Source organism: Trachinotus anak, unplaced genomic scaffold (genome assembly GCF_046630095.1).
Source record: "Trachinotus anak isolate AG129_WGS33_773 ecotype Australia unplaced genomic scaffold, CSIRO_AGI_Tana_v1 ptg000008l, whole genome shotgun sequence".
NCBI classification, from domain to species: domain Eukaryota; kingdom Metazoa; phylum Chordata; class Actinopteri; order Carangiformes; family Carangidae; genus Trachinotus; species Trachinotus anak.
Window position 1 is genome coordinate 22,287,294 of NW_027273859.1, and position 26,996 is coordinate 22,314,289.

General features: G+C 39.4%; 1 protein-coding gene across 2 annotated transcripts; it reads right to left on the bottom strand.

Moving 5' to 3' along the window:
* Positions 1-960: 960 nt before the first annotated feature.
* On the bottom strand, positions 961-26,361 carry LOC139624438 (septin-2). 2 transcript variants are annotated; one of them, XM_071483550.1, is made up of 12 exons: positions 26,224-26,361; positions 21,089-21,147; positions 20,527-20,626; positions 20,344-20,430; positions 19,757-19,880; positions 18,723-18,857; positions 17,981-18,098; positions 6,440-6,541; positions 6,072-6,217; positions 5,812-5,895; positions 5,662-5,719; positions 961-2,482 (listed from the first exon to the last, which is right to left on the bottom strand). In XM_071483550.1, the coding sequence occupies exons 2-12, from the start codon at positions 21,113-21,115 to the stop codon at positions 2,417-2,419; spliced, it is 1,047 nt and encodes a 348-aa protein (XP_071339651.1). In that variant the 5' UTR covers positions 21,116-21,147; positions 26,224-26,361; the 3' UTR covers positions 961-2,416. The 2 variants fall into 2 exon arrangements, with proteins under 2 accessions (XP_071339651.1, XP_071339652.1); XM_071483551.1 differs by having other exon boundaries at positions 21,089-21,144; positions 26,224-26,352.
* Between the last annotated feature and the right edge of the window lie 635 nt (positions 26,362-26,996).

The following is a 26,996-nucleotide window of genomic DNA, read 5'->3' on the forward strand; positions in this document are numbered from 1 at the left end:
AGAACAGCGGGGCGGGGCTGAGCTGACAGCTCAAAGCCCCTCCTCCTCACACACTCAGCCAGTCACAGTGCAGAGTTTTCTAAGGGCTGGGGTCTTACGGGATGCCATGAGGGGGTTAGGGGTCAAAGACAGACCCACTGACTTTAACTGCGTTCACTCGCACCGTTATCAGGTCAGACAGAGATTTCAGTGTTGAAGGAAGTGTCTGAGACGTGAGAAGCTGCAGTGTTCTTGAGACTTTTATCAGATAATTCACTGACAATCATGAGTGAACATTCAGAAAAATAATTTACTGATCACAGAAATCATCAGATTCTACCATTGTGTCTGTATTCAGCGCTGAAAATTTCTTTTGCTTAAAGTTTCCCTTTACCAGTTGTTTGTAGTGTAATGTTTCTATATTTTTTTGCCATAACACCCAATAAAGGCTATAAAAGGCTTTTTCTTTTTTTAAATTTTAAATTAAAATCACTCTGCTGATGATGTTTTGGTGACTCAGGCCCACAACTCAACTAAAAACATCTTGAATGTTGTCCATTCATTTGAATTGCCCAGCTAAGAAAGAGCATGGGGCCCAGCTGAAGCTCGTACAGGGTTCCTTGACCTATCGCACTCAAGTTCACACGCAATCTTAGCGTCCACAGTGAAAATTTTTCCCATAGAAGCAAAAGCAAAGAGTTCACTAATAAATATTTATCTCTAAAACCTGACGTCCGAAACATCAGAAACAAATGTACCCACACGTCTTATGAACAGAAGCAAATAAATTCACTGCAACGATATGCCATAGTGAAGGTACTAGTCCTTTCTTTTTTAAAATTGTACTTTAAGAAATGGAAATTATCATTAAAATTTTTTTTTTTCTTGTTTCTAAACTGCAAATTCTTATAGCTAAAGACTAAATGCAGAAAAAATGTATTACAGTATGATTCAAAAGTAAACCCAGAATCAACAAATAGACAGTTTTTTTCTCTTAACAAATTTTATTTCAGAGAGAAATACAAAAAATGTTGACACCTAAAAACAAGTCTTTACTGACATATGGTTAAGAAATTATAATAATGTTTGTCTTGTTAAATTCAACAGACAAATATGCATATGAGAACAAAAGACAAGAAACAAAATAATGCCAATGGCACATCAACAACAGCACAGTTCAATGGCACTGCTGAAGAAGAGTTAGGATGTTTAGTCTGCTGCTCACAGAAGGCTGGAGGGAGTTTACACATGTACCAGTTATATATTATAGTATTTCATTTTTAAATGGCAAAGCCCAAACGTTGTACAGTATGATGATGGACTGCACATGTAGTGTACAATAAGACCATTAAATGATGTCACTGAAGCACATATAAATATCATTAAGTTACTGAACTGTTTGATTAGTTTTTAGTCCGTAGTTGTAGTTTGGCACCAAGATTAAGATCATGCAGCTCCTAATGATAAACACAAAAAAATAAGAACATGGCACTTTAATTCAACTATAACATGATGCTCTCTTTGTAACCGAGTGGTATTAGTTTAAAGACTTGCATATCTTAACTTTCCAGCCTAAAGGCCAAAGAAAAGCCCAAATGAAGTTTGTATTTCTGGATTAAAAAATAAGGTTTCTAATTATACACAATTAAAGGCAAATATTTTGCCTGTAAAACCGGACACAAGTCCTCGTTCTCAACATGGACAGTTTACCTCGTTCATAACCACACCTACCTGTCACTGTGGTAATATTAGCTAAGTTATTGCATTATAAGACTGAAGCAAACAGGCACCGACGGTCTGACACCATCCAGAGGTAAAGGTGATGGGCTTCTGAAATACTCATAAGCCAAGAGAAAACATAATAAGCAAACCGTTTTATTTACTTTTAAGTTAAACTGTGTTCAAAACGGTCTTAACCTGATAACAAAATAAATGGAAAACTGTGTCATCCGAAGCTTGGACTCGAACAAAGTGCACAATTTGTGCAAATATTTTTGTAAACATGTGTGATGGCAAAACCTCTTAGTACCGTTGTCACTGGCAGCTCCGTGAACCATAATTAAGATCAAATACTTAATAACGGATACATGTCAATGATAATCATCAAGTATTCAAATATTTGTGTGGTCATATGTTTTCAAATTTTGTCCAGTCCAGTCTTGACAAGATGCTGAAAAATAAAACAAAGGAAAAAAAATGTGTGGTGAGCTCCTGAACAGCTGATGGATGGATGTTTGGATGGAGGCAGATGAAGATGTGGTGGAGTGAAGATGAAGATGATGTGATAGTGGTATCCCGGAGGGTCTGTAGGTGGCGGCAGTCAGGGATGGATTCAGAGAACCAGGTGTGTGTGATTATGTATGTTTGTATATGTGTGTGTGTGCATGTGTGTGTTGGTGGATCGGGATCACCGTGCTTCCCCTCCGCTCTGACCCTTTTACTCGTCTGATTTCATCTTCATCTGTGCCTGCATCTGAGCGATCATCTCCTGCATGCGTCTCAGCTACGAGAGAGAGGACAAATAAAAATCAGATCCCATGTTTATTTCTTCACACAGTCTTTGCTCAGATTAAAATCTGCTGAGAAATGAGAACTTAAACCAGCTGCAAGCAACACAGTTCAGTAAACTTTACATTTGTTAAAAATGTAGAAGTGGGCAGATCTTTCCAGGGAAAGATCCTCTGTGGGGAAGTGCAATTTTTTTTTGTGTTTATTATTTGGAATAAACAGAAGGAGGGAGGCTTTTGTGAAATGTCTGCCTTGAATAAGCTAAACAAACGCAGGATTAATTTGTTTCATAAAGCCAGCTCAGATTAATTCAAGTCTGATTTATTAACTTTGAAATACAGATTCATGACATCAAGCATAGATCACATTAATCCACTGTGAATAAAACATGTTCAGCACTCTGCTTGTAATCATGATTTTGTGGGTTCAAGTCTTATGCCATGAGAGCTTTGTATTTGTAATAAGTGCTGAAACTTAAGAATCAAAAGGTGAAAATGTTGCTCAATATGAGGCCACAGCCATGGGTCAGTTTACCAGAGAGAAAGAGGTCGCTTCTTAATGTGCCTCCTCTGGATTTATGTTTCCACACAATCTCCAACACTACTGTTGAGTTTCCTCACATGTTTAGGATTCAATACGTTTGAAAAGAACTAATCTGTACAACGCATCGTCTGAGGGCAAACCACAATGACTGAAGAAAGCAGGAAAAGAAATGCAATCTGTAGAGAAACTTCAGAACAGAACTAGAACAATGTAACAGTCCTGAACACACTGACTGATTGTCAGCTGAAGCCTAGTGCATAAAACAACAAGGCAAACACTTAGCACAAAAACATCTCATGAATTATTACTAGAAATTAATTTATGTCACCACAGCCCAGCTGTGATAGCAATAGAGGGAACCGTTTAAAAATGAATGAAGCACAATATCAATGTAAAACGATAAATAAGATGAAAGGTAAATATGTGTTTATGTGAGATTAACAAGTAGACCATAAATAAATAAATAATCTGAAAACATAACTCCTTAATGGTCATGGCTATTACACAATAAATCCATAGCTTTCTCTGATGTCTACTGCCATCTTGTGGCTGAGGATAGATCTTCACATGGTTTCTGTTAGGAGACATTTTTACAGTAACACTTCTTCCCTTTTCTTCCCTATAATCTACATTTAATTTAGGTCAAAGATACATTGAAAACCATGAATTTTCCACTAATTAAAGTTAGTGCCACCTAATTTAAATCAATTAATTAAGACAAATTTGGAAATTTAACAGTTGTTGATTTCCAGAGCACCCCACTATTATTTATGAAACAATTATAAACTTTCATGGCTCGAAAAATTGCAATATACCAAATTAAATTTGAGTTACCATTTTTTTTTTTTATTGGAACCTGTAGTCTTAATAAGTTGTCTTAGTTTATTAATTTTGCATTTATATACATTAATATTCACTATTTGTATCATGTCTTTCTGTGTTGCATATTTAATATAAATTAATTTAACAATGCAACACTACCTCCATTTTCAATTTCATTACTCATCAGTTGCTTACTTGGAAATTATTAGGAAACTAGGGACTTGTAGAATAAAGTGTTACATTATCATTCATATGTCTGAGTAACAGTAGTTACTCTAAAATTTCCTCCCACTCAAAACTCTGACCAAAAAAGTGGACCACTGTCTCTTTGTGTTGTGGGCTCCTCACATTTACTGAGGTCATTCCCACCATAAAAACTAGGCCAGGACATCCAGGCAGGAAGTGATGGCATATCCTGCCTGGGCACATTGTTTACAAACAGTTCTGATTGCACCCCGCCCGCTCACTATGGTGCACTACAGCAGTAACACAAACAGGGCAATCAAAAGCAATCAGGAAACAGGTTATTGCCTGGTGACATGCAGGCTCCATGGCCCAAGAGGTAAAAAAATGCACATAGAAGATAGTGGGTGAAAATAAATAAGACTTTTGATTCTCTTTTAGAATATAGTCACTCTGAAGAATTTTGAGGTTTCCTGTTTTGATCGTGTAGCTAGTAAAATCCAGGCCGTAATGGTAGGGGCAAATGTTTATGTAGTAATGCCATATGTACATCAATGGTGACAAGGCAGTTTTTCTGCACAGTCAGGGTAAGTCTGCATTTACTACACAGTGGTCTCTGGGCACATCTGTGTTACTCTGGAAGTGTTTTTGGTGACTCAGTTCCTCCTCTCCATACGGACCATGGAGTAGTGATCCCTTCCTAAACCAGCCTTGGTGATGGATATGGAACAAAATACAAATTTCTCCTTCTGTGATTAAGTTAAGTTGAAGCTAAGTATCCAAATCAAGTGGATACCTTTGTCATGGCAGTTGTTTGTACGGTAGGTTCACTGCCGGTAATAGAAAGAAGGTCCACATACCAACTTCAATTAATTCAAGCCAGGTGTGACACCGAGGTTGAGCCAATTAATAAAAATAGATTTCATAATACAAATTACATAATTTAAATAATAATAATATATAATATATATTAATATATAATATATTTAGATTAATAAAAACCTGTGCAGATGTGTGACTGATTATAGGATGGATTAGCTATAGGGCAAGTTTTATGTCTCTTTGAGTTGATTTTGATAGCACACTAAATAAAAAGAAACCACTGAGTCTCTGGAAGGTGAAAATAATTCATTTAAAAGCAACAAAACCACTTGCATGAATTGGGAAATGGTTTGCAGTAATGCGAGTTGCACGTGTGGCTGGGATGGTATGGATTTTTTCTTACCACTGTGAAAAAGCAATCGTATCCCCGTGGTATGGCAGTTTACTGCATATGTTGTTATATATTTACTGAGTTGACAGCACAATAGCACTAGTATGGTCCTTTAAGCACTGTTGCCTAGCATTAAATGTGGGGATAAGTTTTGTACTAAAAAGACCGTAACTCAAAGTTATAGTATATTTACATTAGGAAGGGAGGAAGGGATAATGTAGGGTGATTATAGTGACCAATATATTTTTTTTTTTTATTACATATGACCATATAAATTTGAAAAACACAAACCCATCATTTAATTTGTTTTGGAGCCTGCACATCTGTATTTACAGCCTCACATTTATTGTGAGTAAATCCAGAGACATTTTTGCAAAAACTGAGATAAAGGAAAGCTGTGTGGGAGTTCTTACCTCAGCTTCTTTCTGTAGCAGGATCTGGTCCTTATCCATCACATCCTCATCCACAGCCCTGCAGGGAAATAAACAAATGAAATTATTATATCGTTAACTTTGCTTGAAGCAGCTCATCTGCTGTTTCAGTGATGTAAATCAGAGTCTCACCTGCCCGCTCTCTTCAGCCTCTCTGAGCGGAAGTTCTCATAATGCAGGTCCTGAGTTACCTCCTGGAGGTCCTGCATGTGGGTCCTACAACAGACGGACATGCAATTCCATATTCACACACTAGGAGGCAATAGAGATTTTCTTTTCTGTTTCTGTAGTGGACTTCTACTACCAGGAAGGTTAATGAGGAAGGTTTTTCAAAAGGATGCCCTTTGGAATATCCTATTACTTAAGCAGTTTTATTACCAGGGAAGACTCACACAAGCATGGTACGTAGTTTGAGGAAGTCATTGTGCTCAGGATTCTCCACTTCAACAACTCCCCAGGGGTAAAGACGACCACGGATCTTCTTCCCCTTCACCTCAATCAACTGGTTGGAGCCAATCACAGCAAAGGGAATACTTGCCTGGGAAAGGAAGATAAAGGTCAGTAAATCCCCAGAGAGAAACAAAGTCAGAAGAAAGGATATGGAAAGAGATATGGAAAATAGAGGTATCAGAGAGGAGGAGATGTGGTGAAGGGAAGTGAGGGTGAATGGGAGAGAATAGTATCCATCACTAAACCAGCGGAGGGAAGTGTCTGATGCAGTTTCGTAACAGCTGACATCAGCTGTGTGTCCCTCTCTCACCTTCAGGACTCTGGTCTGCTCCTTGAACTCCTCGTCCTCGTCAGAGTCGGCGTCAGGTAGCTGATAAATTTTGATCCCGTGCTCTGCAATCTCGTCCAGGATCTGAGAGGTGGAAACAAGAGAAACATGCAGGGTGAGGATGCAGTGTCGTGACCTCCTCATGACCTCCTTGTGACCTCCTCGTGACCTCCATGACATGTCCCATTCAGTCCCACTGCTCAAGTCTTGAACCCTGTAGAGGTGTCATTACAGATACTGCTAAAGGGTCAGCTTGACTTTCTATTGTCAATCAGAATCTAACCCCTAAATCAATAGCCCAGTAACCGAAGATTTAGAAAACCATTAATTTATAAAAGAGTAAAATATCCTCACTGACACAACCACTATGGACCCTTTTTTTCTAAATATCTTTTTAAATAAAAATGTCTCCATTCGTACGTTTTGATTTTGTATTCATGCTTCACTTTGTGTATAGTAGATGCTCATTATGGATATAATATTCTGTCTTTTTTAAAGTTAAAGTTACTTATCCATACTGTGCATCTGTTCTTATATTTGTACTGTAGTTTACTTGTACTTTACTTTTAGTTTATCTTGTCTCAGCTTAAATAAACCTGACAATTAAAGCTAAATATAAGGTCAGTGAAAGCTACAGCCCATTACAGCATCCAGCATGGCACAGACTTCTGTAATTTATATTAACATATATTTACAAAACAGGTTCGTACGCAGTAAACTGTGATTCATATGGACAAAATAACAGCTGCTGCTCTGACCCATAAACAGAAAGTAAGACAGCCCTATAGACTAATATGAGGGTGAGTGAGTACCTGTTGTTGCAGCAACACATTTAATTAAAGCCCCCCATGGAGGAAAAGAGGGGTGAGACAGAAAATAATAACGGTCTGTGCGTGTGTGTGCGTGTGTGTGCGTGTGTGTGCGTGTGTGTGCGTGTGTTCAAGTTCTGAAAGAATCAGACACAAAGTTCTCACCCTCCTCCATTCACAGACTGACCGGTGAAGAAACAAGTTAAAACAAAGGAGCTTTCTTCACCGTTACCCTCAGGGACAGATGTCAGTATTTATTATTCTAAACATCAAAGACGCATTTTCTTTTGTTTTCACCAGAGCAGACTCCTTAAATCCACAATGCAGTCTTATGTAATGGAGCCAAAAAATGTCAAGTGTTGCTTTCCTGACTTTTCGTGGACTTTCATGTACTGTACTGTATAATAGGACAGTACTGAGTCAGCCAGGAGCCTAGGAAGTGAGCGCAGGTTTTCCTATGGAGTGCAGCTCCTGTTTGAGACCTTGTTATGGCTGTCGCTTGTTTTCTCAGTCAGCTTTGTGCGAAGTGTGTACGAGATAGTGTGCGTGGGGAGAGTCGGGTATTGTTGTGGGGCAGATCTAAAAACAAACAGGCTTTGGAGGTCTCAGAGGAGAGCGTGACACTGGACCTGAGCCTCTTTTCCCTTCTCTTACTCAAACACGATTGAGAGATCCCTCCAACTTGGAAGCTGAATAAACATCACTCTGCTGGGCCAGAGCATAGAGAATTTAGGGAAACTGTGCACTCAGTGGGAAAATAAACATGCATGACACAATGGCAGGAAAAAATGAAACAAATAACAAATCATGTCACATAAGTAGATAAGATAGAGAAATTCAAAGGAAATGCAATAAAACAGGAAAAATATAAAAGGCTATTGAGAAATCACTTAACTAAGAGAGGGTAACATATTTCATGAAGACAAACTACCATTAAATATCCAAAAACATCTGGTCATTGCACAAACATGAGTCCGTTGTGTGCCATCATGTGTTTCCAGACCTAGCTAAGCCAAAAACTTCAAAATGGCTGTTTACCTGAATTATTCTGCTCTGTAACATGTGCTTAGCACGGCCTGACACCTATAATCAAGACCTCCGAGGGATCATCAGATGTCAAAATCACTGCCTGCTCTAAATCCCCGTTGCCTCCTGCTGATTTACTGTACACAATGTAAGCCTTAATCCCTAATGCTACACTAGCCTCTCCTCCTCCGCACAGTCGTGTATTTTCATTGGCACAGAGATGTTGGCAGTGGGAGCCATTTTGATTTTATGATCATCCTGTTGGGCTATATTACAAACTCTTACCCCCTCCTTTCCCTGTGCTGTTATGGTTGGCCATGCAGGTCCACTCAATGTTGTCAGGGTGGTGGACAAACAATGCCATGCTAGACTCTGCCTCAGTATTAATTAGAAAAGGAAGCCTGAGATTTATCGCTTTATGTTTCTGGCTCACATTGCTGAATATGAGGCATTGTTTTATGGAAATATTTCGTCATGTCAGCCAGTTATGATAAGTTGGAGGGTGGAGGCTGGTGCTGTCCAGTTAGAAAATGGGCTAGAAATGAGACAAGTAGTAGGTGAATCATACCAGACCTGTATTTCCAGTGCAAAATCAGGCTCATTCAGTTCTTGAAATAGCAGTATTAAATATACAGTAGCGGTTTTGTGTAACCCAAATATAGCATACCTGCGAGTCTATACATAGATAAAATTACACAGGGTGAAGTCATGGGGGATATGTCTAAGTAGTTCTGCCATTGCACAGCAGGTACAACCAAAACCTCCAATTATAATGAAACAGGGTGCAAACCCATTATTAGAGGGATCAACCATTCCATCACGTCAACCTGCCAAGGGAACAACATTTTCATGATTTGTTCATTCTCACCATCAAACCCACAAAAATATGAATGACTCAAACACCTGCTAAGCAATGAGAAACAAATTCTGGACAAACAACACTGGAGGAAAACAAAAAGCTGCCAAAGAAAAGAGCAGAGACAAAAGACTGGATTGTGGTGAACGCTGCGGTCCTGGCATTCAACAGGTGATTGCATGCACAAACAAATACACTCACAATCACACAGTTTTCTTGTGTGATAGTTGAGGACAGAGCAGACCAAAACTAAAACTGTAGCAGGGAACAATACTTGGAAGTAGAAACATGCACCCGAGCATTCTTAGGAAATCAACAATGCAGAGAGAGAAAAAACTCCACAAAACAAAACAATCAAACTGCATCTTGACACTAATCAACCCTAATCGAGAAGCACAAGGATCAGGAATGCAGAGGGACCAGACCAGGAGCATTTTTACGTAATGTTTATGTAACCTCACAGCTGCCTGCCAGCGTCCACAGAGTGGCCATGGGAATGAAACGGTGCATCATTGCAATTAAGTGGCATTTCTGGTCAGATTTCAGTTGCCTTAAAACCTTGTTTCATACTGAGAAAACACCTTGAGGAACAGGGGCCCTCTTTTTCCAAGACTTCAGAGTTTATTAAAAGGAAAACCTTGACCATGGTGAGCACTAAATCCATTTTCCTCTGTCCTTTATGAGATTCCTGTAGTTCCAACTGTGTGTCTACAATCCAGTGAATAAAAAGTGCTGACTTTGCACCCCCTAAATCCATTTCATGTAGTCACCTTTATGCAAAAATGTCGGTTCCACAGCAGAAACGCCTGAAATTAGGTAACCACAGAATTCAACTGGCTGCATTAAAATGCCCAAACTAGGTTTTGGAGAATTCAGAATGCAGCATTGTTTCAGTGACACATTTATGCAGCGATGGTGTTATGCCCAATTTTCTTGTTTCCATTTAATTGGCAGGATTGCTGTGAAAGTAATCACACAGTATGTTCTCAGGTTCATTTTTCTTTCAATCACTATTTTGGCACATAACTAGTCCTGCACTAATCATTGTAGAAACTCCATTCAAACATTAAAATGTGTGGCTCAATCAGGAGATGGGTGACCTTACTTTTCTCAGCGGTCAGTCTCATAATTTCCAAAAATTTACATTTTGTCTGTGATTTTTCCCGATAGAAATGAATGGACAGAATGTTCAGAGGCTAAAGCGGGTGATATCACACACAAAGGGAGATGCTCTCTGAAAAATTTCGTCCTCACGGCCACATATCTCCCTGGGCACACACGCAATTTTTTCCCCAGAACGCAGGCAATTGTCTTTTTTCACACAATGACACCACCAAAGCACAGTGACTTATAGAATTTGAACTGTGAGCTTCAAAGTGGCAGGAGTACCATCCAATTGCTCCGTTGACTCCACTGTTAACTGAGACCAGAAAATCAGAAGGGAAACAGGAAGCTGTGCCTCCAATGGCAACGAAGAAGTCAAAAATCATCAATTCTGTCACAATTTTTTCAGAAATTGCAGTCTAGTAACAAATTGCTTCACACCTCATCATGATGATCGTCATGATCAAGAAATTAACTGTAAACAAACTCACCACCTGTTACTGTATTACCAGGATTTGTTTTATGCAAGGACCACCTCGGGCTCAAATAATAAAAATGAATACACATAAATTAATCCACAGAGGAACAATTATAAACCTTTCAACACAATTTAACACAAATGTACAAGTGGTGACAGTTTATACCCAAATGGTCAAAGGTCCACTTCACTGTGACATCATAATGTTCTGCAAAAACACGTCTGGCTATTATTCAATACTGTAACTCAGGAAGAGGAGATTGTGACCATATTTCCTGCAACTTGGCTGGTTGGCGGAGGTATACAACATCAATGTGGTAATTATAGTAATGTTACTATATACTAATGTTTTCATCTCGGAAATTTGGTTTTGATCATATTTTGGAACTGAACGAAAGTGAGTAGGAAAATAATTTGTATTAATCTGTTTCTTTAACACTACAATGTAAAAATACATCTACTAAAACTGACCTTCATATTTGCTGTTTACATCTAAGGAGAAAAATGAAGAACCAGTGGGTCTGATGAATTCCAACTGTCCAACCAATAAACTATGCAAAATATGAGATCTGGACAAGCAAAAAGGAAAAATAGACCCTTCCCACATTAAGAGCCAACCCACTATTTGATAAAGAAAGAAGTACTATAATGAATGTAATGTAATCATCTCCAGTTGTAAATCTAGGTCTGGAATAGTAGAAAGCCTTTGAAGTTTCAAGTGTGGACTGCTTTATGTCTGTAAATTGCATTCCTACAGTCTGATACGCAGATGAAACACAGCTCCAACTTCTGGCAACAAAATTAAAAAAGCAATGATTTATTCAGTCTCTCTCACAAAAAAATATAAATATTCACCCTCAGTGAAGAATATTGAGGTGTGTGTTTGTATTAATATTTCGGATACACTTTACGTATGTGTACCTCAATTAAAAGATTACCAGACAACAACAGAGGTCTGACTACATGAAAAGAAAAAGTTGATTCATTGCTAGATTTCTTCTCCTTTTCTTTAGTTCCCAAACTTAATTTGCTAACCTTAAGATACATGAGAAAAAAAATGCTTCTCCCTTGCCAGGAAAGTCCTTTCAAGTAACTGGCTTTCTCCTGCCTGCAGGGATTCTGGGGGAGTGAGGGAGCCCCAACAATACCTGATCCAGGGGGGTCATCAGAGGGATTTAGAACTCATATCACCCTCCTACACAAACACACACATACACACACACAGTGAACTGTTGCCTCACTATGTGAACTGGTATAATCTGGCGTCAGGACCAGGAAGAGTTCAGGAGTTACATGTGTGGAGCTTTGAAGCTCCAAGCGGCCACTGTATCACCGGAGATGGAGGATGGCCTGGCAGGGGTCTACGCACAGAAAGTATACAGAGCTAATCCCACTGGCTTCAAATTCAAATATCATCTCCCACTAAGTAAGTACCCAAACAGCACAGACTGACACATAGCAGCACGGGGAAAACAATAACTTTTTGTTCACAGGATTAAAGACACTTGCATCACTTGCCTGCATTCACAGAAACACATTCCAGATATAGCCAGTCAGAGTCTGAGACTGAGTGGACGGTCCAGACTGGAACAGACCAGACCAGAACAGCTGGATTTGTGTAGGGGAGGTACAAAGGAAGCCCCACAACCATGGTAACCAGAAGGCATCATATGAGTTACGGTGATCAACACATTCGCACGCACATATCCACACACACCCACACTCCTATTGTCTGGGCTAAGTATTAGTACAGTTAAGACCACCCAGCTCTCCTTCTGATCAAAGAGCATGGAGAGGAACAATCCAACTATTCATGTAATCTTGTATTTAAGTGAGATTTGGGAGGGGACAGTGCAATTTTGAGATTCCAACCACACATCAGGTTTTGTAACTTGGGCTGGTAATCAAAAGGGTCTCAGTGGTAAACCTGACAGCAAAAAGTGACTCATTAGCAGCATGGAAAAGTCCGGAAACCATCTTTTCAGGTTGGTCCTCAAACAAGGAAACCTGCTGTTTTCACAATGTAGGGAGCTGGTTCTTTCTTTGCTTGAGAGCAGATGATTGTGTGCAATAGAGTTGCTTGCTCCATGAGGAAAAATGCATATTTATTGTTTTTAAAATCTGCAGAGACGCGGAGAATGCCCTGACACAATGACCGCTGGAGGGCAGAAAAATAAATATATCCGCGTGTTTGAAACACTGGCAGGAAAAGCACCAAACCAGGGACTCATAAACTTACACACAAACACACACAAGAGCATTGAGGTAAAAATGAAGTAATCACCATTCAACCTTTACTCATGGGGCACCAGCGTAGACGTGTACAAAGACAAAATATTAAAAATGGAGTTCAACATCAAGTTCACATAATTACACATCATTCATTAGTTGCCTAAACCTGCCTCAAAATTTCCTTTCCAAGCCCAACATATCTGATAACTCAAGTTTATCCCCTGTGTGCAAACTGCTTCACTTTCTGTTATTTCCATTTAGGAAAACCTGGTGACAATACTGGCCAGTGTGAGCAGTCCAACACTGATAATGTGTCCCAGTGGAGCAGTAGAGCTGGTTCACACAGCAGGAGTATGGTGGAGTGGCTGGGGCAGACAACAACCAGTCAGACAATGAGGGGAAAAGTGTGACAGTGCCTTGGCCAGGGGTGAAATATGGCAAACATGAGGGAGTGTTTTGGTGAGAGAGGAGAGGAGAGGAGAGGAGAGGAGGGGAGAGGAGGGGAGCGACAAGAGATGTTGGAAGAAGGCAAAGAAGGGAGGAAAACAGAAGGGAGTGGAGGGAAGAAAAAGGACTGGACTATTGTCTGCTGCCTGCAGCCTCATGCGAGAACAGAGGAGGAGTTGGGTTCTCTAGACCTCGCTGACCTCTGGCTTGGGAGAACAGCTTTTAGTCTTCACAAAAAAGAAAAGAGATCTCACACAAACGTTGAGGCCTGTGGCAAACATGTATCTGGCTGGCTTCTACTAACCGTTCATCATAATTAAAGGGTTTAATACAGCATTCTTGCAGCTTTACTATGACAGATTATTTTCAAAAGCAAACATCATGATTACAGATGTTTGAGCATGCTTTTCCTTTCTTCTAGACAGTCTCCATATTTGCTCACATATGCTCAGTCCAATTTATGTAAACCTAATGTTAGTTTTACTCTTCCAAGCTTTCCATGTCACAGTAAAAATCTCACAACTCATTTTGGCCAAACCAGAAGACCTACAATGAAAACACAGCAAGAAGGCTATTAAATGTCAATTTACCTTCATGCTTTTAAAAAGTTTTGCTGGCATGTGACTTCTTAGATGTCTGAGCTTCCCTCCAGCACCAAGCCACAACAGCTGTTGTATTAAACAGCATGTACAACACTGTTAATGTAAGATGTACAACAAAATGAAGCAATAAAAAAGACAATGAAATCTTGAGATAAAACCACCAGAGGATTTAAACTATCTACATGTTGATTTTCTCACCGCACTGACTTGAAAAGCAATCGTTTGCACACTGTTGACCCACATGAGTTGAATTTTATACCAATATTTGGACAAATTTTTACCCTTGGAAATAAAGCAAATTCATAAGTTATTTTCCAAATTTAAATCAAGAAAGGCTGCAACTAATGATTCCTTTATTCACAACTAATCGGCAGATAATTTTCTCAATTAATCATTTCGTCCATTAAATTAAAAGTGTTCATCTTTAAATTTAGCTTATTCTGTTCTGACCAACTGTCTGAAAACCAAAGATATTCACATTACCATAATGAGAAAAATATAGCAGAATTGAGAAGATTAAAAAAAAAGAATCTTGAACATTTTTTCCTACAGAAAATGACTTAAATGAGATTGCAGATTAATCTTTCGTTATTTGATTCACTGCTGTATCTATAGAATCATATGAAAAATAAAAAACAGACACATGGAAGGAATCTTTGGTATAGAAAAAAAGTAGTGATTTTTACTTGCTTCCATCAGGATTCCAGTCTAAACCAGCTGTGTACTGTCATCAATGTTCAAACAGAAAACAACCAGTAAAGCAGTTTAGGACTAAAGCCCCACACAGGATATGACTGCAAGGTCCCAGACTGAGAGGATCAGCCCCTCAATATACCCTCCTCAGGGCAACTTATGAACTGGGGACTTGAGAGACCACGGTGAAGGAAATTGGCATTAAAGCAAATTAAAAACGAGGACACAAAGAGGCAGATGAAGAAAGTAAGAGGCAGCTGAGTGAGTCACTGCCAGCAGAGGAAGGGCTAGGAGAGAGGCAAGCAGAACTAAGGGGATGAAAGGTGGGAAGTTTGTTCACTGTGTCTGTGAGCCTGAGCTGTACAGGGCCGCAGGTTCTGTCTTGTCAGTGGTGCAGTCTTGACACATTGCAGGAAACTTTTATTGTTCTGTACAAGCTGTTTCCCCCTAATAATAAGTGAAAGGACTGGACGAGCCTTGAGAGGAGGGGGATCCTATTTACTGAGAGACAAATGGCTCAACACGGTGAGAAAGTACCCTGCAAAAAAACAAACTAATAAATACTGTGGGAGAAACGCTGGTGGTTATCAATCATCCTCCCACCCCCGGCCTTCTGGCAGGTTCTTGGCTTCTGGCACTCTGACCTCAAAGGAAGGCCTGGTGCCTTGCTACACTGTACAGGATTGTATGGCAGGAATCAGGCACGTATACCTAAGAGCCACTTAAAGTAATCTGATTGAAGTAACAAATACACAAGCCAGATATATTTGTTCTCCTGAGAGACACTTAAAAAGATGAATGGGCATTGGAATGACGCTTCACATTCAAAATGACTGCGTTTACATGCATTTAAGAAAACAGATTACTGTGATAAATCTGTAAAGGCAGGAAATAAAATAGCACACTTACAGTAGTTGCAATTATCTGATATTTTTTTACTGTACTTGATATAGTCTAGTCAGTAGGGTGGGGGGCTACCTCACATGGTTTTCACTTGATGGTGTACCTGCTTTTGAATTTTACACAAAATCTAATGTTCAGCTGTGAGACACAACTGGTTCAATCTTTCACTTTATAAGAGGGACACACACCTACGAATAGTAATGTGTCTGCTCAACTGAGTGTCTCTTAATCTCTTTTTTAAGTGAAGAAAACAGATTTCTCATCTACACTAAATGTCTGTAATTAGGTTACTGTGAAAAGCCATTAAATATCCATAAATACGATTTCTGTCATTCAAAATGCACTGACAGAAACTTCGGTGAACACAGAAGCACCACTGCAGCATACTTATATTTACAAATTGAGATGAAGATAAAAGTTGTGTATGCCCAAAATGTGACCGAACAAGCGATAGTAGGAATAATATGCCCTCCTTAGGGACACAGTACCATTTCTAAATGTGGGGCAGATAGCTCAATTAACCCTCTGTATTTCCTGACAATAATGGCTTGTCCAGGAACTCACTATCATTAGATAGAGTCAAACTAAATATAAACTTGTCCGTTAATGTGTGCCCAGTATTTCTAACTTCTAAATGTAGTTTAGAAATAATCATTGGTAGAATTAGCACACATGCATTTGGGCACTTGGTGGTGTGTGTTTGTGTGTGTGTGTGTGGGCCCCTGTGTGTGCTTTTGTCCATTTTTTGTTGTTGAAGTCAGCAGCTAATTGTTGCTTAGTATACAGTGGGAAACGTTTGTTAAGGGAACAGTTAGCAGAGCATGTGAACAAACTCTACTCATCAGATAGTGTTGTGGACAGTTCAGTAACAAAGAGGTCAGATCACAGTGATAACGTTACAGTATTTTCCATTGCTGCTATTGGCTGCACTTTTACAATATATGATGTCTAACAATAAACTGAATAAAAAGCAAAACATGACCAAAAATTAGGCCAAAACTCTAATTAAGACAGCTGACTTGCTGCACACTGCCAGCCAACAAGCTTGGGGGTTTTTTGTAGTTTGGGGCGGGGGTCAGCACTGGCAGGAAACATGGTTTTGTTCATCTTAAGTGCCAGAGGAACGCTCAGAAGGTTTGAGGAAGGTCAAAACACAAAACAACAAAACAGATTACAATTCAATTGGCAGGTCCCTTAAGGACAATGCAGTAGGGAATTTCACATTTGATGCTGTAGCAACTTGTGTACTGGTGAAAATGCAGAATCAATTAGTGAGTTCTTGGATTTTGATACTGTGACAAATGTTAAATCCTGTTGTCTTAGGAAATACAATAAGAAAAATGTTTGTCCCTAATGCCCAAACTGTGACTCTTCTTTTCTAAAGATGCTGCATCAGCGATTTTAGGCAGTCTGACTGTGGGAGCTTTGAAACAAAACAGACTTCCAGAGCTGGACTCTGGTCAGCTGACCAGCCCGAGCCTGCCAGACCACCGGCTTCGAGACCTGAATGAGACACAGGTGGGTGGTTTGGGCATGCAGGGAAGGTGGAGAGACAGGCTGACTTCCAATTAAAAGCACAGTGAAGTGGGTGGAGGTGAAAAGTAATAAGCCCTACACACTGCCAAATCAGCAAATCAATCAAAGTACTTTAATGATCCCAAACTGGGACAATCCTCATATTTTAGAAATTATAGCCAAAAAATGTTATCAAAATAGTTAGCCATTACTTTAAAAAAAAAATCTTCTTGCATGTGGGAGGTTATCAGCTGAACATGTTGCATGTTCATGAGGGGTGTTTGTGTGTGTGTGGTATTGTATGATTCTGTCCTTCCCCCTCTGGACAGCAGGAAGCTGAGGAGCGTGCAGGCAGGCAGATACTTGGGTCACCTCCAACAGGAAGTATCAAGGGTGGGTTGAGACTTGATTTGATGTGCTCCATCTAGATTGTATAGGTACAAAACTCTTTTTCTACATTTGTTGCTCCTATTGTTTCCTCTCTTATGGTGTCCCTCTTTGTACATGTACCAAACAATCTGACTATATCATCAAAAACACAAGACAGTAAGCCATAAATCACTGCAGTTACACGGGGAAGTACACGTGTGCTTTATCACACAAACACGCACATGTCTGACACAAGGCTGCCAATATGGCTGGATAAGTGATTCTGCTATTATTAGAGTATTGTTGAGCCACTTTCTAATTGCTAAACCATAGACCTGAAGATGGGAACAGAACAAACACATAACATCGTGACAACAAGTGCTTAGATATTTCAGCCTTCTTGAGCCAAGAATCAAATCTAGGGGAAAGATGATTACATATAACAGTGGACAGTGTGCGTGCATGCGCGTGTGTGTCCATCAAACTCACCCTTCTCTTCAGGCGATCCCTCTCCCTCAGTGTCAGTGTGTCAGCCTTGGCAATGACTGGTACTATGTTGACTTTGCTGTGGATCGCCTTCATAAACTCCACATCCAGAGGCTTTAGACTGGGAAAGAAAAAGAAAGAGATGGAGAACAAGACAAGGAGAAAAAAAGAACATCAGAGAAGTCAATTGGATTATGTAATGTAAAATTACATGATGGCACTTGAGGACATAGCAGGACTTAAAAGGTCAAATTTATATGTATAGATCATGGGTGCAGATAGGGGACTACACTTCATACTCAATACTCCCCTCTTCATTATGAGAGGGACACAAAAATAGTCTGTCACTGGAGGTATATGCTAAACTAAAGACAGTTCCCACTGCTAGCTACAAAATGTTTATAGTATAATACTAATTAGCAGCTCTACTTGCAAGTGAGAGAAGCCTTATTTTGAAAGATCCAAAATGAGGAAGTTCTTCCTTGCTGGCATCATTCGTTTGATTGGTGGTATGGCGTGGTCAATGTGAACACGTCTTGAAATAATAAAAAAAATCCACCAAAATCAAGGCCAAATACATCATGTTTCCATTCGCAACAATTAAGCATATTTTCCAGTCTCTTTATTTCAGGTGATCTTATATGAAGTGGTTTAGACATGACTAACTGAAATGAGGAATGATCAGCTTCACCTCATGGTTGGTGTCTGTACAAGTGTGTGTTTGTTTGTTCATTCGTTTGTTTACCCGTGTCCAAATGGAGATATGAAGTAGAAGCAGCAGTGGACCCTGTTGTCCACTATGTGTCTTCGGTTCAGCCCGCTTTCATCGTGGAGGTATCGCTCAAACTGATTGTCAATGTACTGGATGATGGTCTTGAAGCTGACAAGAGAGGAGAAGAAACAGAGAAACAGACAAAAGTCTCCTTAATTGCACAAAACAACCACATAAACACTATAATTAACATTAACTCAGAGCATGACATTGCAAGCTTCATGGAAGAAAATCATACATGTCATCTTAGAGGAAATTAAACATTATGTCTTGTTAAGGAGTTGTGTGACTTTCTACGGAAAAAGCAGAATATAAGCATTTAACAGACATCTTTTGATGACCGATTAGCTGGTGTGATAAAGGAACAGTTTAATTTATAAAGGCATTAGATTATCTTCTAGGCAGAAAATCAACTTGTAGAAGGAAAAATTTTACAACTCTAATCTTGTACCTGATTTAAGTGACCTCTGTTCAGTTTAAGAAACTATAATGCACTGTGTGTGCAGTCAATAACAAGAGCTTTATCAAATTTGGCTCAATTTATTTACTTCTGAACATTCATAATTTCATACTGGGTAGGCAACAATGGATGAATTCTGCAGAGAGAAAGCAAAGAGGAAGTGGCTACTCTCCTGTTACTTCATCTCTTTTACAGTCATTTCCTTTTTCGTACCCTTTTAAGGAGAGTACGTGGGTCCAGCAGTGTAAAAATACAGCTATGCCAGGACAATCCACAGGAAATAGATCTTGGATAAGAAGACTACATTGACACCACCAGCTGGAGGATGCCACACAAGCAAACACAAACATGTGCCCACACAAAAGAGTCCAAGGAAATCTAGACATAGGGAATGCAGAGGGAGGAGAGGTAGGAAATAGGGAGTTTGGGGTGAAATTTGAGAAAGGGAGTTGTTGAGGACAGGAGGGAAGGATAAGACAGCAGGCTGGACAGGAAACATGTCGCAAGTTGTTATCACTCTACACTCCTCCACAGCACACAAACACACCAGTCCTGGCTGTTGATGGCATCACCATATCCTGGGGTGTCAACCACTGTAAGGCGAAGCTTCACTCCTCTCTCCTCGATCTCCACAGTTGACGCCTCAATCTGCACCGTCCTCTCTATCTTCTCTGTGGAGTGGAAGTACAGGAATAATTGATGGTTGCATAACAGTTGAGACACATGAGTAACCATGTGGATTCACAACACTGGAATCCAACATTTCTGCCTGAGCTACACGCTAACGCAGGCCACTCAACTCCCACAACCGCAGGCTTCCAGAAGGTGGATACGCCTTAAAAAATGAAATCATGGGTTTTGTCATCTGAAAGGACTATGTGTTTTCTTATCTGCACAAACTGACCAGGGAGGGTCCACATAATTATTTTCAAGCCAGAGCAAGTCTTAATCTAAGTCAAGTCATAAGAAGGGCAGGGTCATATTTTGAGACTAAGGCATTCCCAACATTCCTCTTGAAATTCTGCTCTGCTGGAGATGTTGCAGCAGACATTTCTGTATTATTACACTGTGCATATTTGTGTATATCCATGCATGTCTGTGTGTGTGTGTGTGTGTGTGTACTGGGGAGTATACCTGCAGCACCAGGGATGTAGCGTTCAGGGTAGAGATCAGTGAGAAACAGGCTGTTTATAAGTGTCGATTTGCCCAAACCAGACTCCCCTAATAATCAAAGAGAACGAAAAATAAAGCTCTATTCCCAAAAGATATCATACATCTGGCAAAAGTCTACAGTAAAAGAAAGGAGTGATCACTCACCTACAACCATTAAGGTAAATTCAAACCCCTTTTTCACTGATTTTCGGTGCACTTGGTTTGGGAGATTGGCAAAACCTACATAACCTGCTGCATCTGGGAACTGCAGAGCACAAAAAGACACAGGCATTGTTAAAAATGAACTTTAGAAAGTAATAAGAAAGTACAAACAAGTCAAAAAATATGTAGTCACTCAAATTAAAAGGGATGGTAATTATGTAATGTAATGCAATTTCCTACATTTCACTCCTTGTTCCTTTAACTCAGAAAATCTGATAACCAACCACCCCAGACATTTTATGAGGTGTAGCACATGTGTAAAGGTATGAGTGGGACTGATGATGATGCATATAATTGAGAAATTCCGACAGCCAATAAAGCCTTGCTATGAAACACTTGCATTTATACAGGATATCCTCTCTGGATGCTTGTGCAAGCATGTGTACATGAGATTACAAGTACCATGAGTCTTAATCACCAGTGCTTTATTAGAAACCCCTCCTGTCAATTTATTATAATTCAGAGTAAAAACTGTGATATAATTACATTTCTTTCTGTTACTCACCTTCCCTTTTTCTCCAGATTGAGACATCGCTACTGTTTACTGGATGTCTGACAAGCCTGCTGGTGGAAAAAAAAAAAAAAAGAAATACAGTAGTAAATAAAATTAGAAAAATCATCTGAAAAACCATTTAAGACTAACCTCCCCCCTACTAGTAGAAAACCACTTCTTCCAGGCATCTTGAATAAATGATTTCTCAAGAATTCACACAAGATTTTCTTTAAAAGCATAGCAATTAGACAGGAAATAAAGACCCAGTTATCTTTACATCACTAATCTTCATAAGCATTGTCTTCACTTGGTTCATTTTTCTCAAGCATTAAAAATCCGACTGCGCCTCAGGATTTTTATGTTGTAAACTGTGACTTAAACAACTCTGCACCACTGAGTCCACGTTGAAATGTTCATTCAGGCTCACGACCACCGTGTTCTCTAACACTATCACACGGAAGGAGCAGAGATTAAGAGCTCTGGGCAACAAGCTCGTTCCCAGACTCCCATTAAACTGTTACAGTCTAGTGTGCCCCGTGCTCCTGCCCCAATCTATGACCCTGAGCAGACGACAGAGCAACAAGCTCGCTTGATAAATTAGCTACATAATGACTGAGCAGGAAGAACAGGCTCCGTTTTATCACCAACACACAGGCCCTTGACAGGTGGAGTGTGATAAGCATTAGAAAGAGGCAGGCTGCATTGCGCTGCCAAACGGAGATGCACTCTGGTTACGTAACCGTAGTTGGGGGAAATAGGTGGCATGGGAACCTGAACTGACCTTTCTCCATTGGCATGCGACAAACACTTGGGGAACCATTTCACAGTGTTAAATGCATTAGATGGTTGTGAGGGGGCCCTCTGTATCTACATGAAAGTGGGCAGAGATCTCTCATACTGACAGGGTGGTTTCATCGAGCCCACAAGGCGAACAATGGCTGTTTATCCCTCTGGTTCCTGAAGCCTTTCCTATAGAGGGCAGCTCAGCTGGGAGAGGAGGGGGAACACGTGCCTTCCCCCTGACCACATTCAGCACCAGCCACATACAGGACAGCAAGGTGAGATACCAGCCATTCAGGGTGGAGGAGTGTCAGGTACAGGTCAAAAGGATAACCCAGTCAAAACAATGGAGAGGAGATGAGGCCTTGTCAGGAGGGTAAATTTTAAAAAAAGGGAAAAGTAATCACCAATATTAAGAATGAGTAGCCAACATAAGTGTTATAGAAACCACAAAATTAGTAATATGACACCAATTTAATTTAATCGCTCAACTATAATATAATTATAAGCCATTGCAATAATCTGTAAATTGTTAAAAATCATGTTGTAAAAGAAAAATACTCAAAATTCTCTGATTCTAGCTTCTCAAATTTGAATATTTGCTTTTATGATAGTATATTATTTTTTGGATTTGAACTGTTGGTCAGACAAAAAGTACATCCAAATATGTCAGCCTAGGTCTGGGAAAGTATGATGGAGACTTCTCACAAATTTCTGATATCTTATAAACCAAAGGATACATCTTTTAAGGGAGAACTAATAAGTCATTAAGATTCATCTTCTGGGCACCAATGAATATCTATCATTTCATTTTATGGTAAATTCATTCAATAGTTGTTGAGACATTTCACTGAAAAAAATGTCAACCTCACTGTAACATTTAAGAACAAGTCAGGCTTGGAGCAAAGTGATGGATCAGCCAAACAGCCAGCGTTACCATCCCTCAAGCCCCAACACAAGTGTGGCTTAATCATTAGTTTCAGCTCTAAAACACAGCAAAAGACAATAATAAATATGTTTTCATTGTTAATGAAATCTAAGTTAATGTAGCGGCCCACACAGGCATATCCATTAATATAACACACATACACACACCCCAACCATTATTCCTCAACAGGCTCTGTGGGAACAAGCATTAGTCCGGCAGCAGATTAATTAAACCGTTCCAATATCGCAGTTGTAATATCACAAAGACAACACTACAGGACAGACAGGCGGGAGGCAAACTTCAATAATACTCTCTTAATAATGGCCATTTAATCGGCCAGGCTGCTGAGCTGCTTACACACTCATACACACAGCTATTAATGGGCCAGACGTGGGGGAGATTAAACAGTTTGGACCAAAAGGGAAAAATGCCACCTTAGTTAAGCCAAAGTTCTTGGCATGTAATGCATTTACAGTTGATTTATTGGCTGGAGAAAAGCCATGAAAGGGCAGCAGTACTAGCAGAACTATTCACCTTCCTGACAGGCAGTGTCAAGGGTCCACACACCAGCTCTCTATGGATTAAGGGACTTTCGGCTCTTACTGAAACAGTGAAGCCATGGAGATTTAGTGAACTCAGTGGCATCACAGCAATTATGATAATTTACTGGCAACTGATCACAGTAACAGGGACCCCAGAGCTCCTGAGCATAATAAAGTGATGTTTGGCACATGTGAAGACACACACACGGAGACATACACAAACACACAACACACATGGACATGGGGGCTTGACTGTAATTAAGTCACACTTGGGGACCAAAGGTAGTAGTGGTGGGCAACAGTAATAAAGATATGACACTGGTTTTTAAGCTGTGCTTTTAAAAACACTTTACAATATGAGCCCACAGGGAAGGGGGAACCACAATAGGCGGAATGAAAGAGCCTTTCAACCATGAGGAAACCAGCAGGCTTGTTCATAACACACACAGCGTTTAAAGCACAGGATGGACCATTTATGATGATGGGGACAGGAGAGGAAATGACTAAAAACATGGCATACAGAAACAAAAATGTTATTCTAACACTGCACTGCTCACACAGCTGTTAGTTCTACATTCATGACTAACTGTGAAACTAAAACTGAGGTTATAGTAAAACGTGTGGGTCTTACACATTATCAAAGTAACTTTAACTGAGGTATTGCAGAAATTATTAGTCTATTAACTGATAAGACAACCAGCAGCAAATTAATCACTCCAAATTTTGATAACTAATTAAACATTTAAGTCCTTTTCAAAAATGCCCAAGATTCCCTAGTTCCAGTTTCTTTAATTTTCTGCTTTACTGTGTTGTCTGTCGTTGTAAACTGAATATCTTCAGGTATCAGGGATCACACAAAACAAGCAACCGGTGTGACTTTGGGCTATGGGAAAATGCAATGGATATTTTTCCGTTTTTGTAACAATTTATAGACTAAATTATTAATTCAGAAAGGTTAAGGTTGTGTTATTTGACAATACTGTAAGATAACATAAATTCTTTAGATTGAAAGATTTTATTATACTGTTAATACAGAGGCTTTTATATCTTTTCTTATATTATCAATATTGTGGACAATTTTAAAAATCAATTAGCAAAAGTGAGCTGGATGGATTATAGCAATTTGGACTTGAGGGATTTTGCATCAATGTGATGATGTACCTGATTTTGTCAGGTATTTAGTTTGCTGTATTAGTCACAAAAATATAATCATGTATCCAGATACTTAATCTATAAATTGTTTTTCAAATGGATTTCTAGAAAAAGAAAGTTTTCACAATATATATTATCATAAAATAAAATTACATACACCTGTCATTCATATCAATTCAACTTAGCATTTAGAGTTCAATTTAGCAGCCCTAAATTTCATTTTTACATTATTGAATAATGTAACGAGTCTCGATCTTGATTAACTGAAACTTTAAAACATCAGAAAACAATGACTATCACATTACCCTGACTGATTTCCTGTTATCAAAATAAAACAAGGGATCAAAGCTGTCTCTAATGTGTGTTTCTTATTTCAGTTTTTCACACACAGTGCATGAATAAAGATATTTTTCTGTGTAACATCATTACTCAAACCTCTGACACAATAGCACAGGTCTACTTGGGTTTGTCAACGTGAATCAAGTTTTGTTTTTCCATTCACACCCCAGTGCAAAGCAGGAGGAAACATCACCTTGTCGTTTATAGTGTAAGACAGATGTCTTCCCCAACGCTTCTGTGCCGGTCAGTGTTTGTGATATAAGGTCAGAGGAAGGGGAAAGGTCAGAGAGCGGTGACGGTGCTGGATCAGAGGCTTGGAACGTCTTTCAGTACCAAGAGATGATTTCCTTCTGATATCAAATTGATTTGTGTAAAATGCAGTGTTGTTTCTGAAGTAGAAGGGCAGCTGCCAACCCGAGATTACAGCTCACCCAGTCTGCCATGGTGCCCATACTGTTCACCACTCAGCAAGAAAGGAAGTGAAATATACATGTTTTCACTGCGCCAAAACACAAGCAAAGATGGATGATAATTCTTCAATAGTGGCCCTCCGCCACATCTTAGACAGACACATAATGAGAATACGTTATTGTTTCCCTCTGTTATTGTGAAGTTGTCTAAACACGAAATTTATTTTGTGAAAATGTTCTTTACAATCAAAGGTCAAGGAGTGATCGGATGTTAGAAAGCGATTTCAGAGGTCGGGAATGTTACACGAGGAATTTACAGGAAATTTGTGAAAGCTGAGGCTTTGAACATCTGATGTAGATTTTATATGATACTGATTTAGGAATATGCAGGCCCACTTAAGTGAGGAGTGTTTGAAGGGAGTAAGAACTGGGACAATGGGAAAATAGAGGAGTTCAATAGCACTATGTGTTTTTTTTTAAAAAAAACATACTGGGCTATCAGGAGTGCTTAGAAAATCTGTGGAGGAAATATTTACTTAAACAATGGTGTCATTTAGTTAAAACGAAGATAAAACAAAGCTTCAGTAACTGGCCAGGGGACGTGTGTGAAGGCCTCTGGGTCTGTAACAGTTGGGTGTCCACCACACCCAGTCTGTCTGTCAGACACTGACTGAGTTCATCAAACATCAACAGGGACAATGACAACACAGTTTGTTCGTACACCGCTTAGTAAGATACCGTAGTTCCTTCAAAATTAATTTCCTCTTTAAAACGTGTTTGATAGACCGAATTTGATTGCAACACAGCACTGAAACTTTACATGTCAAACTTTAGCATGCAACAGTTGTTACCGCGGCTGGTGTCCTGCTGCCAGCTCGGCTTCAACTGACGTTCCGGTGTGTGTCCTTAGCTTTGCTACAACTCAACCTAACAGTTTGGTTAAAAAAAAAAAAACACACACACTCGACAACAACAAACCACCGAGCAGTGCCTTACCTCAGCGTAACTTTGAAATATTGTTAATCAACAGGAGCTTTTCTGCCTCTCGCCACTGTCCCAGCCCAGGAAGGGAAACCCGGAAACCGTTCCCGTGAGTCCGCCCTTGTCCCTGAAGCTTTTCTTGTCCAACGGCTGTAGTGCCGCGCCACATCCGCCATTATGGCTCAACGGTCGGGACAGCAGAGCAATAGGATAATATTGCTGCTCAGTTCCAATATGGCTGCTTGAGTATTACAGTTTCTTTAACGGGCTACTCTTTGAGCGGTGTAATATATTAACTAATGTATTCATAACTAATATTAAAATGGAGGTACTTTGCTGTAGTGTTTTCTTTTTTATGCCACTTTAAACTTCTACTCCACTACCACACTACATTAATCTGACAGCTTAAGTTACAATTCAAATATATTTGCACACAAATACATGAAAAGCGCGTAGAATATATGTTGCTCTGTATTAACTACCCAATTGTCGATTAACAGAGAATTAATTGGTAACAATTTTGATAATTGTTTAAGTTAATTGTCAAAATTGTTTCTGGTTCTCAAATGCGAGGATTTTCTTTTGAATTCATTATTTAAACCTTTTTTTTTTTTAATTAACTTTTAATAATTTAGAAATTTTGACTGTTGGTTTGACAATTGGGAAGGTGTTACTTTGGGCTCTGGGTAATAGTGAAGGCAGATCAGTTCATAATCAAAATAATAATTAGTTGCAGCCATATATAAAATGGTTAAAAATGATCTCCATCTCAACTACACCGGTATAAT

Excerpts from the sequence above, each read along its gene's own strand:
- LOC139624438 (XM_071483550.1), bottom strand. The coding sequence starts at position 21,115 with ATGTCTCAATCTGGAGAAAAAGGGAAG. Across the intron at positions 20,627-21,088 it reads AATCTGGAGAAAAAGGGAAG|TTCCCAGATGCAGCAGGTTA; the intron begins GTGAGTAACAGA and ends TGTGCTCTGCAG. Across the intron at positions 6,542-17,980 it reads GGGATCGCCTGAAGAGAAGG|ATCCTGGACGAGATTGCAGA; the intron begins GTGAGTTTGATG and ends TCCACCTCTCAG.